This window comes from Notolepis coatsorum (genome assembly GCF_963971535.1).
Source record: "Notolepis coatsorum genome assembly, contig: SUPER_7_unloc_2, whole genome shotgun sequence".
NCBI classification, from domain to species: Eukaryota; Metazoa; Chordata; class Actinopteri; order Aulopiformes; family Paralepididae; genus Notolepis; species Notolepis coatsorum.
This window is the reverse complement of record NW_028174879.1, coordinates 665,645-678,520: the sequence shown is the minus strand read 5'-3', so window position 1 is coordinate 678,520 and position 12,876 is coordinate 665,645. Positions and strand designations below refer to the sequence as shown.

Below are 12,876 nucleotides of genomic sequence, written 5' to 3'. Positions count from 1 at the left end.
ATAACATCATAGGTTTACCACTCTGGTAAACCAACACTCTCGTTCACTAGAGGAGACCACTGCACTGCCCAACTCCGCGCTCTCACGCTCAGCTCTGCGGAGCGTGCGAGACAAACATGTAACCGTTTTGATGCACACATCACAGCCCAGCTTACCCCACCTGTTGCGCCCTCCCTCTGCAATTCGTTCCCCGCATACATGATCGCCGACATGCAAAAGGTCTTCGACCACCCTCCCGGGGGCTCGGATAGTTCTGCTGGCTTGTTCATATATTCCTTTACTGCGAATTCAGCATCCCAAAACTATTCCAGGCTGCGTCTATTTTTTTTACCAACGGATTTCCAGTTCCGCGTTGACGCTTCCAGGCCGCGTCTATTCGAATCCCAACCGGTTCATGCGTCGGCTACACGCTGTTAATAACACTGCATTATCGAGACAGCGCCCCTATGACGATCTGGCAATGAATTCCAAGAGTAGGGTAAATCTGCAGTGCCGCTCCGCTCTGTGACATGAGTAGCCTCAGTTACAAATTTGGAATAAAAGCCAAAACAACCTTGCAGTTGCAGCCCCCGCCGCACCCCCAGGTAGCCCCCTGCCTACCTGTTCACTATGGTGGACAGGACCACCCGATGGCCGGAAGCCGTTGCCCTCGCCTCGACATCTTCTTCCGACGTGGCCCGCGTCTTTATCAGCACGTGGGTCGCACGTTTCGGGACCCCGTCCGACCTCTCCTCCGACCGGGGCTCACAATTTACCTCGGCGCTCTGGAACGCGGTCGCCAGCAGCCTGGGGGTTAAGCTGCACCGTACCACCGCGTACCACCCTCAGGCCAACAGGCTATGCAAACGCTTCCACCGGTCCATGAAGGCGGCGCTGCGCGCAGGCCTGACGAACAGCAATTGGGTGGACAAACTGCCGTGGGTCATGCTCGGGCTTAGGAGTGCCCCCAAGGAAGACCTGCAGTCCTCGTCAGCGGAACTAGTATATGGCCAGACATTGCGCGTCCCAGGGGATTTTATTCCGGATGCGACGACCCCCTGGTCCGCGGTCAGTCAACGCGCCTCCCTGCGGGAAGCCGCGCAGACCTTCGCCCCGATCCCCACGTCGCAGCATGGTACCCCCGTTTCCCGGATGCCGTGCGGCCTGCACAAGGCGGAGTACGTTTTTGTTCGCCACAACGCGCACCGGGGGTCCCTACGCCCCCTTACGATGGCCCGTTTAGGGTCCTGCAGCACGGTGACAAGGACCTGATGATCGACATGGGCGGTAGGAAGGAGGCCGTGTCAGTAGACAGGATCAAGCTCGCACACGTGGACGTTTCCCAACCCGTAGAGTTGGCCCTACCCCCCCGCAGAGGCCATCCGCCGTTACTCCGGGATCTGCCTCCCACGGAGTCACCGGCGACCTCACCGATGTCAGTGCCCCCGGGTGTCGGGGAGGGCGAGAGCACTTACGCCGCTCCTCCCTCCCCGCCCCCGGTTTTCAGCACGCGCCGAGGCCGGGCAGTTGTTCCCCCCCGCCGGGGGGATTTTGACTATGGGTGAATTCTGGGGGGGCTTGTGTAATGGTGCATAATTCACCCACGGAACTAATGTTAGGAACATTCTAGAACATTAGTGCCGCCCGAACATTCTGGAACGTGTGTGATGATGTCATGGCAGTACATTCTAGAACCTTATTACTGCCCGATCATTCTGGAACGTTCGTGATGATGTCATAGTAGCACATTCTGGAACATTGGTGATGATGTCCGCTTCTGTAAAGGAAGACTTCGCTGTGGAAGAGAAATAAACCATTTGGATATCTTTGTTTTACACTGGAGCGGCTGTGGACATTATTTGTCTTTATCAACGAACGTACTACTCACGAGTGGAACGTCTGCCCTCATAACTAGTGATCAAACAGTGACTTCAACCGGCTGCTGACTGAATCTAAGTAAGTTTATAACAAAAGTAAAAAGTACACTTCAGGGATCTTTCCAGAGGAGGGAGTGTTACTGAGAGACAAAATGGCTTCGTCTCATTGTGAAGAGGATCTGTCTTGTCCCGTGTGCCGTGACATCTACACAGATCCTGTCCTCTTGTTGTGTAGCCACAGCTTCTGTAAAGCCTGTCTGCAACAATACTGGAGAGACAGAGAAGACAAGGACTGTCCATTTTGTAGGAAAGTCTCTTCAATGTTAGATCCTCCTCGTAACTTGGCTTTGAAGAACCTGTGTGAGGCCTTCAGGGAGAGAAGCCAGGGAGCTCCAGCAGGTCCTGAGGTGCTCTGCAGTCAGCACGGTGAGAAACTCAAGCTCTTCTGTCTGGATGACCTCCAGCCCATCTGTGTGGTGTGTCAGTCCTCCAGAGAACACAAGAGCCACAACTGCTGCCCCATAGAGGAAGCTTCGGAGGATCACAAGGTATGGCAAAATCATTATTATATTAATTTATTCAATCTTTAATTATACTCAATAAATACACAGAGTAAACATTGTTGTCACGTTGTTAATGAATACAGAAACATTAGACAATCGGAACAATTAGATGGGATTAGATTCAGACACTGATGTTGGAGTTGATTTATTTTTGTCCACAACGTAGGAGGTGTGGGAGTCAATGTCAGTGTGGGAGTCAATGTCAGTGTGGGAGTCAATGTCAGTGTGGGAGTCAATGTCAGTGTGGGAGTCAGTGTGGGAGTCAATGTCAGTGTGGGAGTCAATGTCAGTGTGGGAGTCAATGTCAGTGTGGGAGTCCATGTCACTGTCAGTGTGGGAGTCCAGGGTGGCCTGGGTGGCCAACGTACTCCAGTCCGTGAGTTGAAACCGGTGCTGCAGCACAGAGTCCTCAGACTTGCATCTTTCAAGTGAAATACATCATGAATGAATGAATTCCATTGCAGAAGCAGCTCAAGGGTCCACTGAAGACCTTACGTGACAAGCTACAGGCCTTTAAAGAAATCAAACGAACATGCGTCCGCACAGCAGAACACGTAAAGGTACAAATATTCTGTATTAATGATAAATTATTTACTGTAAGGTTGTAGCTGCACTCAACCTGCACACAGTAAAAATAAGTGCCCTATTGTACATTTGTAGTCCATTGTGGGAGAGACATGATTTTAACCCCCCTACTGTATATTTCAGTTAGTTAGATAGTAAATTATAACACTACTTATGCATACTGCACCTTATGTGACACTGTGAATGCTGTATAGTTAGTTAGATAGTAAATTATATCGACTTATTTCCTTAAACTTATTTGTTTACACTGCGTGTGTTGTTTTTACTACCTGTACCCCCCCCCCCCCCCCCCCCCCCCCCCAGGGGACACAGGGGACATGTCCTCTGCATGTTTTCAGAAGGCAGTTATGGTCCCCTGCACTTTTTTACCGTCCAAAACAATGTTACACGATAATAAACGGAGCCGCGACGCGGCACTTGGACCACACGGAAAACGGCTGCTTGTTCCATCTCTGAGCTCAGGTCTCTGACGACCTGAGCCATTGTCATGCAAAGACAAGGTGAGCACCCGGCGAGGGACGAGTCGCATGTCTGTGTGCACACGCTAAGTACCGAGCACAGCTGTCTTTGCATAACAACAACAGCCATGTCGTCAGGTGTGCTCAGATACAGAGCACCCCTCCCCTGAAAGTTTGGTGTGAAACTGAACCATGGTCTGTGTGAAATATCTGTCTATGACCTCGTTGTATTTAAAAGCCTCTAGGCCAGACCTGGGCATTGTTGATTCTGACCGGCCCGCAAAAGATAACATCATAATTAAAAAAAAAAATTAATATCTTATTTTTTATTTATTTTTTTACTTTTTCTTTTTTACTTTTTTTTTTTTTTTTACAACTGAGGTAGGTAGATTACATTTTTAGAGACTAAAATACTGAAAAAAGTACCTTTTGGGTACCGGTATCGATTCACATGTACCGGTACCGTATCGGTTCAAATGTGAACAGTACCCATCCCTACTGAGCACACAACTGCAGGGCAAGGTCATTTTTGCTCATGAAATGCATAGCCATGTTGTGCCAGGTTTTGCACAGTTCTGAAAACATTAAATGTAAAGTCAAAAAGGCTACAAAACTGGGACACTTTTCTTTACACAGTTACACAGTTCAGTGACATGTCTTGTTTATTTTAGTTACAAAGATGATGTGATGTCTTTAGAAATCTAAGAAAATCCTTGTTTCAATAGTATATGAAACTCAAAATGCCCTTTGTTATTAATGTGACTGAAAATGAGTTAAATGTTTCACATTTTGTTTATCATTATTATTATTTATCATTTTGGAAATTCTATTTGAATAAATTATATTTTTGAAAGCTAACCTCACCTTTTAATTGCCAAATAATAACATACACTCTTACCAGCGGTCAAAACAATGCCATTTACTGCTTTTTATATAGAAATAAAATATATTATGCATAATTGAGTTTGGAATTTTGGCCCGGCCCTCCAAAATATTTTTAGTTGCTCATTTGGCCCCCTGGAAAAATGCCCACCCCTGCTCTAGGCTGTTGTTTTATACATTGTAGATAATAAATAGCACGATCTCTCTCTCTCTCTCATCTCTCTCTCTCTCTCATCTCTCTCTCTCTCTCTCTCTCTCTCTCTCTCTCTCTCTCTCACGTTCCGAGACTCGTGCTGCGTTATGACTTGTCATAAGTGAATTGTATATAGAAACAACTCACCAAAACAGCCACTAATCACGCCCCACAAATGTGTCCCCTCCACCATTGAAAACAAAATGATGCCCTTGCCCCCCCCCCCATCCCCCATGCTGCTATGATGCCTGAATTTCCCCAAGGGGATCAATAAAGGAATATCTTATCTTATAATCTCCAGGTCCAGGCCCTGCACACAGAGAAGCAGATTGAGGAGGAGTTTAAGAAGCTTCTCCAGTTTCTCCATGAGGAAAAGGAGGCCAGGGTAGCTGCACTGAAGGAGGAAGAGGAGCAGAAGAGCCAGACGATGAAGGAGAAGATTGAGGAGCTGGACAGAGAGATGTCAACCCTTTCAGACACAATCAGGGCCATAGAGCAGGAGCTGAAAGCTGAACACGTCTCCTTCCTGCAGGTCAGGACTGGTCTCTCTTCAGTTCATAGGGAATGATGCTGAGGATGTTTAGTACACTGTAAAAACTGGGATGAGTTTTGGGTTCATTCATATTTATTAAATAAGTATTAGTAACCTATACATAATAAAAAATATGTGCCGTTTGAAATAGAATTGAGCTGAATTCAATGCATTTGAACCATTTATGAATTGCATTTTACACAGTTTTAGTTTAATACAATTAGCTGATAGTTTAAAAGTGACCAGATGACGCTCAGTTTTACAGTGTAGTGTTTAACTTGATCTGTCTTTACCTCCATAGAACTACAAGACCACACTGAAAAGGTAAGTGATTTACCTCTCTTTTTGTCGCTCTCTTTCTCTCTCTCATCTCTATCTCTTTCTATCTCTCTTTTTCTCAATTTCTCTCTCTTTCTTTCTATCTTTCTCTCCTTTCTCTCTCTCTCTCCTTTCTCTCTGACTCTCTTTCCCTGACTGCTCCCATGTTAACCCTTTCACCGCCGCACTACCAAAACGGTTAACCCTTTCACTGCGACAATACACAGACGGTTAACCCTTTCACTGCCACACGACAGCCGGTTAACCCTTTCACTGCCACACGACAGAAGGTTAACCCGGCGACCGTCGGTTGTGTGATAGTAACGGGTTAACCTTCTGTCGTGTGGCAGTGAAAGGGTTAACGGGCGTCGCTGTTCACCACGGCCGTGGGTGGGTGCGTGACTCGCGGGCGGGAAGCGAAGTTCTTTTTCCGCTCCGGTTGGATTCAGAGGCGTGCGCTACACGCATTTTCACAGAAACACACTCAATATCTGCATTATTACCACATATAGATGTTGTTCAACCAGTTAATGTGTCTGTATCTTTCCCAATACAAATAAACCATATTACTATACTTTTTCAGGAGTACAGTCACACTGATCATCATTCTAAAATTCATTCTAACATTCTAATTAATGAGATAATAACGGGTTATACATGCAAAATGGACACTGGAACTGGAAATCTTTTATTTAAATTTTTTTATCTTCAAACGGGGACTGACTTCAACTTCAACTTCAAATTACTTTATTTCCCTTTCGGAACTTCATTTGTGCTTCAGTGGTTGAAAGACAAACATACAGTCACAATACATAGACACTCACCACTATAAAGAAACACCAACTACATTAAAACTACAGTACTTAAAGCATGATATATTAAAATCCACGTGGAGCAGTTCTATATGTATATAAATAATAAATAATAGGCATTTACAGCTGTTCCAATGTAAATCTGTGCGCTTCTGCTCTGAAGTGGACGGCCACGCGAGCTGTTCTCTCTCTCTCTCTCTCCTCTCTCTCTCTCTCTCTCTCTCTCTCTCTCTCTCTCTCTCTCTCTCTCTCTCTCTCTCTCTCTCTCTCTCTCTCTCTCTCTCTCTCTCTCTCTCTCTCTCTCTCTCTCTCTCTCTCTCTCTCCTTTTAAATCTGCATCTCAGATTAAAGGTGCTGTTGTAATTGGATGATCTGGATGATGTGACTGAAGTTGAGAGGGTAGTGGAATGTACAATAGTATGTATGTATGTATTTATTGTGTATTTATTGATTGAGTGGAAATGATTGTATTAGAAACATGATGGAGAAGAGATAAAATACAGTTATCTTTATGGAAATCAATATCTCTCTCTTCTCTGCGGCTCTGAAGCTAAGCCCACAGCAGGACTGACTCTTGAATGTTCTTCCAGAGCTCAGTGCAACCTGCCTGGTCCACAGCTGGTCTCAGGAGCGCTGATAGACGAGGCCAAACACCTGGGCAACCTGACCTTCAGAGTCTGGGAGAAGATGAAGGAGAGGGTCAAGTTCACTCCTGTCACTCTGGACCCAAACACTGCAGGACCCTGGTTCTCTATATCTGATGATCTGACCAGTGTGAGACGCACAGACACACAGCAGCAGCTCCCTGACAACCCAGAGAGGAGCATTAAGTATAACATTGTTCTGGGTTCTGAGAGCTTCAGCTCAGGAGAACACAGCTGGGAGGTGGAGGTGGGAGACCATCCTCACTGGACTATAGGTGTAGCTAAAGAGTCATTTGACAACAAGAGAGAGCGGCTAAAGGCATCACCACAACATGGTATCTGGGCTCTACGTTATAGGAGAGGTGAGTACACTAATGGTCTGAGTCAGATCCTCAAAGTGAAGAGGAGCCTCCAGAGGGTCAGAGTACAGCTGGACTATAACAGGGGGAAGCTGTCCTTCTACGACCCTGAAGACATGACTCACATCTACACTCATAAACACACCTTCACTGAGAAACTCTACCCATACTTCGATATAGGACGGGCTGGTGATGCCAAACACCCTGATATAAACATCTGCCCATCAGAGGCAAGATCTGGAGCGGCACAAGACCGAAGAGGATGGAGGAGCTTCATCGATGGCCTGTGGTCCTTAAGCTAAGCTTCAGCCATCAGAGGTCTCTCTCTTTGATATAGTCATGACAGTGAGGTGTGTGTGTGTGTGTGTGTGTGTGTGTGTGTGTGTGTGTGTGTGTGTGTGTGTGTGTGTGTGTGTGTGTGTGTGTGTGTGTGTGTGTGTGTGTGTGTGTGTGTGTGTGTGTGTGTGTGTGTGTGTGTGTGTGTGTGTGTGTGTGTGTGTGTGTGTGTGTGTGTGTGTGTGTGTGTGTGTGTGTGTCTGTGTCTGTGTCTGTGTCTGGCTCTACCGCCTGGCAGGTATTACCTTAAAGAGATTAAGTAAGGTATTACTTACCTTAAAGAGATTAAGTAAGGTATTACTTACCTTAAAGAGATTAAGTAAGGTATTACTTACCTTAAAGAGATTAAGTAAGGTATTACTTACCTTAAAGAGATTAAGTAAGGTATTACTTACCTTAAAGAGATTAAGTAAGGTATTACTTACCTTAAAGAGATATTTCACGTTAGTTTCACTAGTTTCCTCGGTCTTACCTCCACACCTCCAGGAACGGTGCTGTTGACAGAAGACGACTTGAGGTTCTACTAAAGTGAAATGTCCCTTTAAGCAGTAACTATCTCATTACGAACAAGGATGTATCTTATTTGTTTTAGGACAGAGGAGGCGATTGTCTTGTGATTTTACGGAAAGAGTTCATAAATGTGCCCTTTTTTCCCCACGGCTGAGCGATATCGACGCCATCGAGGTCAGAGGTCAGAGTTGAGACGCACCGCTTGACCCCCACGTGTTGGGGGGGGGGGGGTACTGCGGTTAGATACATGCGGTGGAAACACTGGTGTCTGTGAGAGCGTGTGTGTAACGGGATGTGTATGAAATATGAATATGAAGCTACAAGGAATCCATGGGAAATGCAGTTGTACATTATTACTACAGTATTGAACTGAAAGACCCTCCAATTTTCTTTGTCTCATATGAGAACTCTTGTGTTTCTCAGTGGGTGTAGTTCAGGGCTATTCAACTGGCGGCCCGCGGGATGATTCTGACCGGCCCGCCAAAGATTACATGATAATAATAAAAAAAAATATATATTTTTTTTTAATTTTTTTTTTTTCTTTTTACTTTTTTCTTTTTTCTTTTCATGTCAACGTTAACACGCACAATTGAGCCAAAAGTCACTCAATTAATGACAGATTTCATTGATAAATTGAGGGAAAACTTTGCAAGTTGATTTGATGAATTTGACATGTCCAGAGAATTGATGCATTTTGTGAGCAACCCATTTGCCAATGTAGCTGCTATTTCCACAAAAGGACAAGAGTTCCTTGCATCACTTCACATTGATGAAGGTCTCCTGCAACTTGAAATAATTGACATGCAAGCATCATCTGCTCTGAAGCAGGCACTTGAGAATGAATCCACCACAACATTTTGGATAAAGTGTATTCATGTCAAGACATTCCCCAAAATAAAAACGCTGGCAATATCTGTGCTAACAATGTTTGGCTCAACATACACCTGTGAATCCAGTTTCTCTCACATGAATGCCATTAGTTTTCAAGTTTCAAGTTTCTTTAATAGTTGTCATACAGAAGTACAGAATACTTTTGTACAAAATGCTTCTTACTGTTGCGCTCCAGAGACTGTGCATGACAAGATAAGTATGAAATAAAGACATAGTAAAAATTAGAAGTAAAAAAAGAGGTCACAGTGTTCAGTTTAGACATATGTACAATGTTCGTAGACGTAGTTACCATACAATATACAATACTGTGCAGTGTACTAATATACAATACTATATAGTGCAAGGCATAAATGGACGAGGTGCAGTTTAGGTACAATTCACAGTAGGTGTACGAGTTGTAGTGCAAATCCTTTATCAATAAATATAAAGTGTAAGTGTGTTTGTGTGATCTAAAGTGTGGAGAGTGGGTGCTGCAGTGTGTTGTTTGTTTGAGTGAGTGTGTGCGTGTGGGTGTGTGTGCTGTGTGCATTTGATGGTTGTTGCATAGTGATTATTGTTCGTTTAGCGATTATTGTTCGTTTAGCAGCCTGATGGCCTGGGGATAGAAGCTCCTTCTGAGTCTTTCTGTGCTCGCCATAAGACTCCGGTATCGCTTGCCTGACGGCAGCAGTTCAAAGAGGCAGTTGTTCGGGTGGCTCGAGTCCTTAATAATTCTCTTAGCCTTCCCCTTGCACCGCTTGTTGTAAATGTTCTGGAGGGTGGGAAGCCCCCCTCTAATTGTGCGTTCGGCTGAACGTGTCACTCTTTGTAGTCTGCTACGGTCTTGTGCAGTGCTATTCCCAAACCAGGAGGTGATGTTAAAACATTAAACATTAAAACAAGCAACCATGCCTCCTTGACAAATGAGCATTTGCATCACTGTTTGCGGGTAGCCCTCACTTCCTATGAACCCTCTTTCTCTGCCATTGCCCAGTCAAAGAAGTGCAATCGCTCTCATTAGATGTGTGTATGTAGGCTAGGCCTGTCTGCCCCCACCCCCCTGATGTTTGAGAGTTAAGAGTCGACAATAAGTGCTAATAAGATGCTGTGATTTGCTGTTGTTGCACAGACATGAAGCACTTTTTCATAAGCTCAGCTGCACTATAAATGTGTTTTTTTGTTCAAGTGTTGATGTTAGAATGTTCAGATGCACATCATGCACTTGTTTGTTTTTTATTTTATTTTTATATTGAAATGTTGAAGAGGAGATGTTGCAGTTGTTGCACAGTCATAAATGAAGCACTTTTTGCAGGAGATGTTGCAGATGTGGCACATAAATGAAGCACTTTTTTTTAAATGTATACTACTTTTGCAATGTAGTTAAAGGGGAACTATCTTATAAATGGCCTTTTTCAGTGTTTAGCATTGTTTCCTAGCTATGTGGACTTATATTAATATGATCTATGTCTCTAATTCTCATATTGGCGCATTCTTCCAATTCTCCTCTCACAATATTCACCCTCACTGAACTGAGTCATCTGAAAATGTGCTGATTTGTGATGTCAGAGAGACACCGCTGCATGATAATCAGCTGAGTTTCCACACAGTTCCCACTGTGGTTGGAGCCCAGGCTCAAAACGGCTTAAGATCTTGAGGTAGAAAAATGCTGTTTTTGAGTACTTGATTAGAAATACAAAACAATGAATTAAAAAAAAAAAAAATTACAGAGGTGTTCCATAAACCCACAGGAATTGTGTAAAAGTGCCCAAATAGTGAAAGAAATTGTAAAATAGTTCCCCTTTAAATAAAAGTTGTGAAAATGTGGTTGCGTGTTGTGTCAAGTGTATATTATATTCATAGCACGGGGAGGCGCCGTGGCAGTCCGGCCCCTGGCCCCTTGGGTTTCTGACAATTGTCGTGACAGGGCCTTTGCTGCTGCTGCCCCCTCCCTCTGGAATGCCCTCCCCAGCCATATCCGTGATGCAAACACCCTGACATCTTTTAAATCAGCCCTCAAAACTCACCTTTTCAATCTTGCTTTTGACCTCTAATTCTGTCGGTGTTATTTTATTTTTGTCATGTATTATTTTTGTTCTGTTTTTTTGTTTTGCCATAGTTCGTCTCTCCTGCCCATGTAAAGCGTCTTTGAGCACCTGGAAAAGCGCTATATAAAATAGATGTATTATTATTATTATTATTATTAATGTGGCCCCCTGAACAATTTAGTTGAATAGCCCTGGTGTAGTTTCTGTGTGTCTGGCTCTACCGCCTGGCAGGTATTACCTTAAAGAGATTAAGTAAGGTATTACTTACCTTAAAGAGATTAAGTAAGGTATTACTTACCTTAAAGAGATTAAGTAAGGTATTACTTACCTTAAGGAGATATTTCACGTTAGTTTCACTAGTTTCATCGGTCTTACCTCCACACCTCCAGGAACGGTGCTGTTGACAGAAGACGACTTGAGGTTCTACTAAAGTGAAATGTCCCTTTAAGCAGTAACTGTCTCATTACGAACAAGGATGTATCTTATTTGTTTTAGGACAGAGGAGGCGATTGTCTTGTGATTTTACGGAAAGAGTTCATAAATGTGCCCTTTTTCCCCCACGGCTGAGCGATATCGACGCCATCGAGGTCAGAGGTCAGGGTTGAGACGCACCGCTTGACCCCCACGTGTTGGGGGGGGGGGGGGGGTACTGCGGTTAGATACATGCAGTGGAAACACTGGTGTCTGTGAGAGCGTGTGTGTAACGGGATGTGTATGAAAAGAAATATGAATATGAAGCTACAAGGAATCCATGGGAAATGCAGTTGTACATTATTACTACAGTATTGAACTGAAAGACCCTCCAATTTTCTTTGTCTCATATGAGAACTCCTGTGTTTCTCAGTAGGTGTAGTTTCTACAGAGCGGCAGGCGCGTGTCTCTGATGCAGTGCAGAGGTTCACTGGTGACACCAAACCGGAGCTTGTTCAGTCTTTTGGCGCCACCTTGTGGCCATATTGATGTGTGTTGTTGTTTTGTTTGAGCTTCAGTATAAACGAGACTTCTATCTGATCAGAGACACTCGGTGGTTAAAACATCATTCTGGAATAATACTAAAGTTCTTCTCTGTCTCCAGAACGTCTCTGAGGACGGGATCTTTTTTTAAATGTTTATATTGAAACATGGATTTTCCAGTTAAATGATACAAATTCACGAATCAATAATTATTTGAGGGGGGGAACGCGATATTTTATAAAAGCTCTGTGGATGTATTATTAAAGAAAAAAAGAATAGTCTACATACTGTACACATTTTATCTATAGCAGCTTTAAGATTCTAACCGTTTCAAATTAACAAGGTGACTTAAGAGTTTCATCCTCTGTTATGAGAAATAAATGACAATTATGGAGAAGAGGTCGTTTCTTGATCAAGTATCAACAGGAGTTATGAAGAGCACGGAAACGATCCCTCCGTCGGAGCTCTGGTCGTGACCTTTGTAGCAGGTTAACTGTTCTCACACTGGAATGTCAGCGTTTTTACTCCAAAAGAAATGTTAATCTGATATTAGGATGTCTATTTTGTTCCTGTTTTAAAGCCCGTTATTGTGTTTAATAAATGGATACTTGTGTCAAACCGTGTTGTGTTGTGCTTCCTGCTTCAAGAACAGAACGGACCAATAGAGCCTGATCTGTATTTAAACATGGAATCCACTTCTGTATTTAAACATGGAATCCACTTCTGTATTTAAACATGGAATCCACTTCTGTATTTAAACATGGAATCCACTTCTGTGTTTAAACATGGAATCCACTTCTGTATTTAAACATGGAATCCACTTCTGTATTTAAACATGGAATCCACTTCTGTGTTTAAACATGGAATCCACTTCTGTATTTAAACATGGAATCCACTTCTGTGTTTAAACATGAAATCCACTTCTGTATTTAAACATGGAATCCACTTCTGTATTTAAA

At 43.8% G+C, this 12,876-nt stretch overlaps 1 protein-coding gene across 1 annotated transcript; it reads left to right on the top strand.

Moving 5' to 3' along the window:
* Positions 1 to 2,008: 2,008 nt before the first annotated feature.
* LOC311232733 (zinc-binding protein A33-like) lies at positions 2,009 to 7,504 on the top strand (the record flags this gene model as incomplete). Its single annotated transcript, XM_084338314.1, has 4 exons — positions 2,009 to 2,404; positions 4,839 to 5,069; positions 5,371 to 5,393; positions 6,790 to 7,504. The coding sequence occupies 4 exons, from the start codon at positions 2,009 to 2,011 to the stop codon at positions 7,502 to 7,504; spliced, it is 1,365 nt and encodes a 454-aa protein (XP_084194440.1).
* Between the last annotated feature and the right edge of the window lie 5,372 nt (positions 7,505 to 12,876).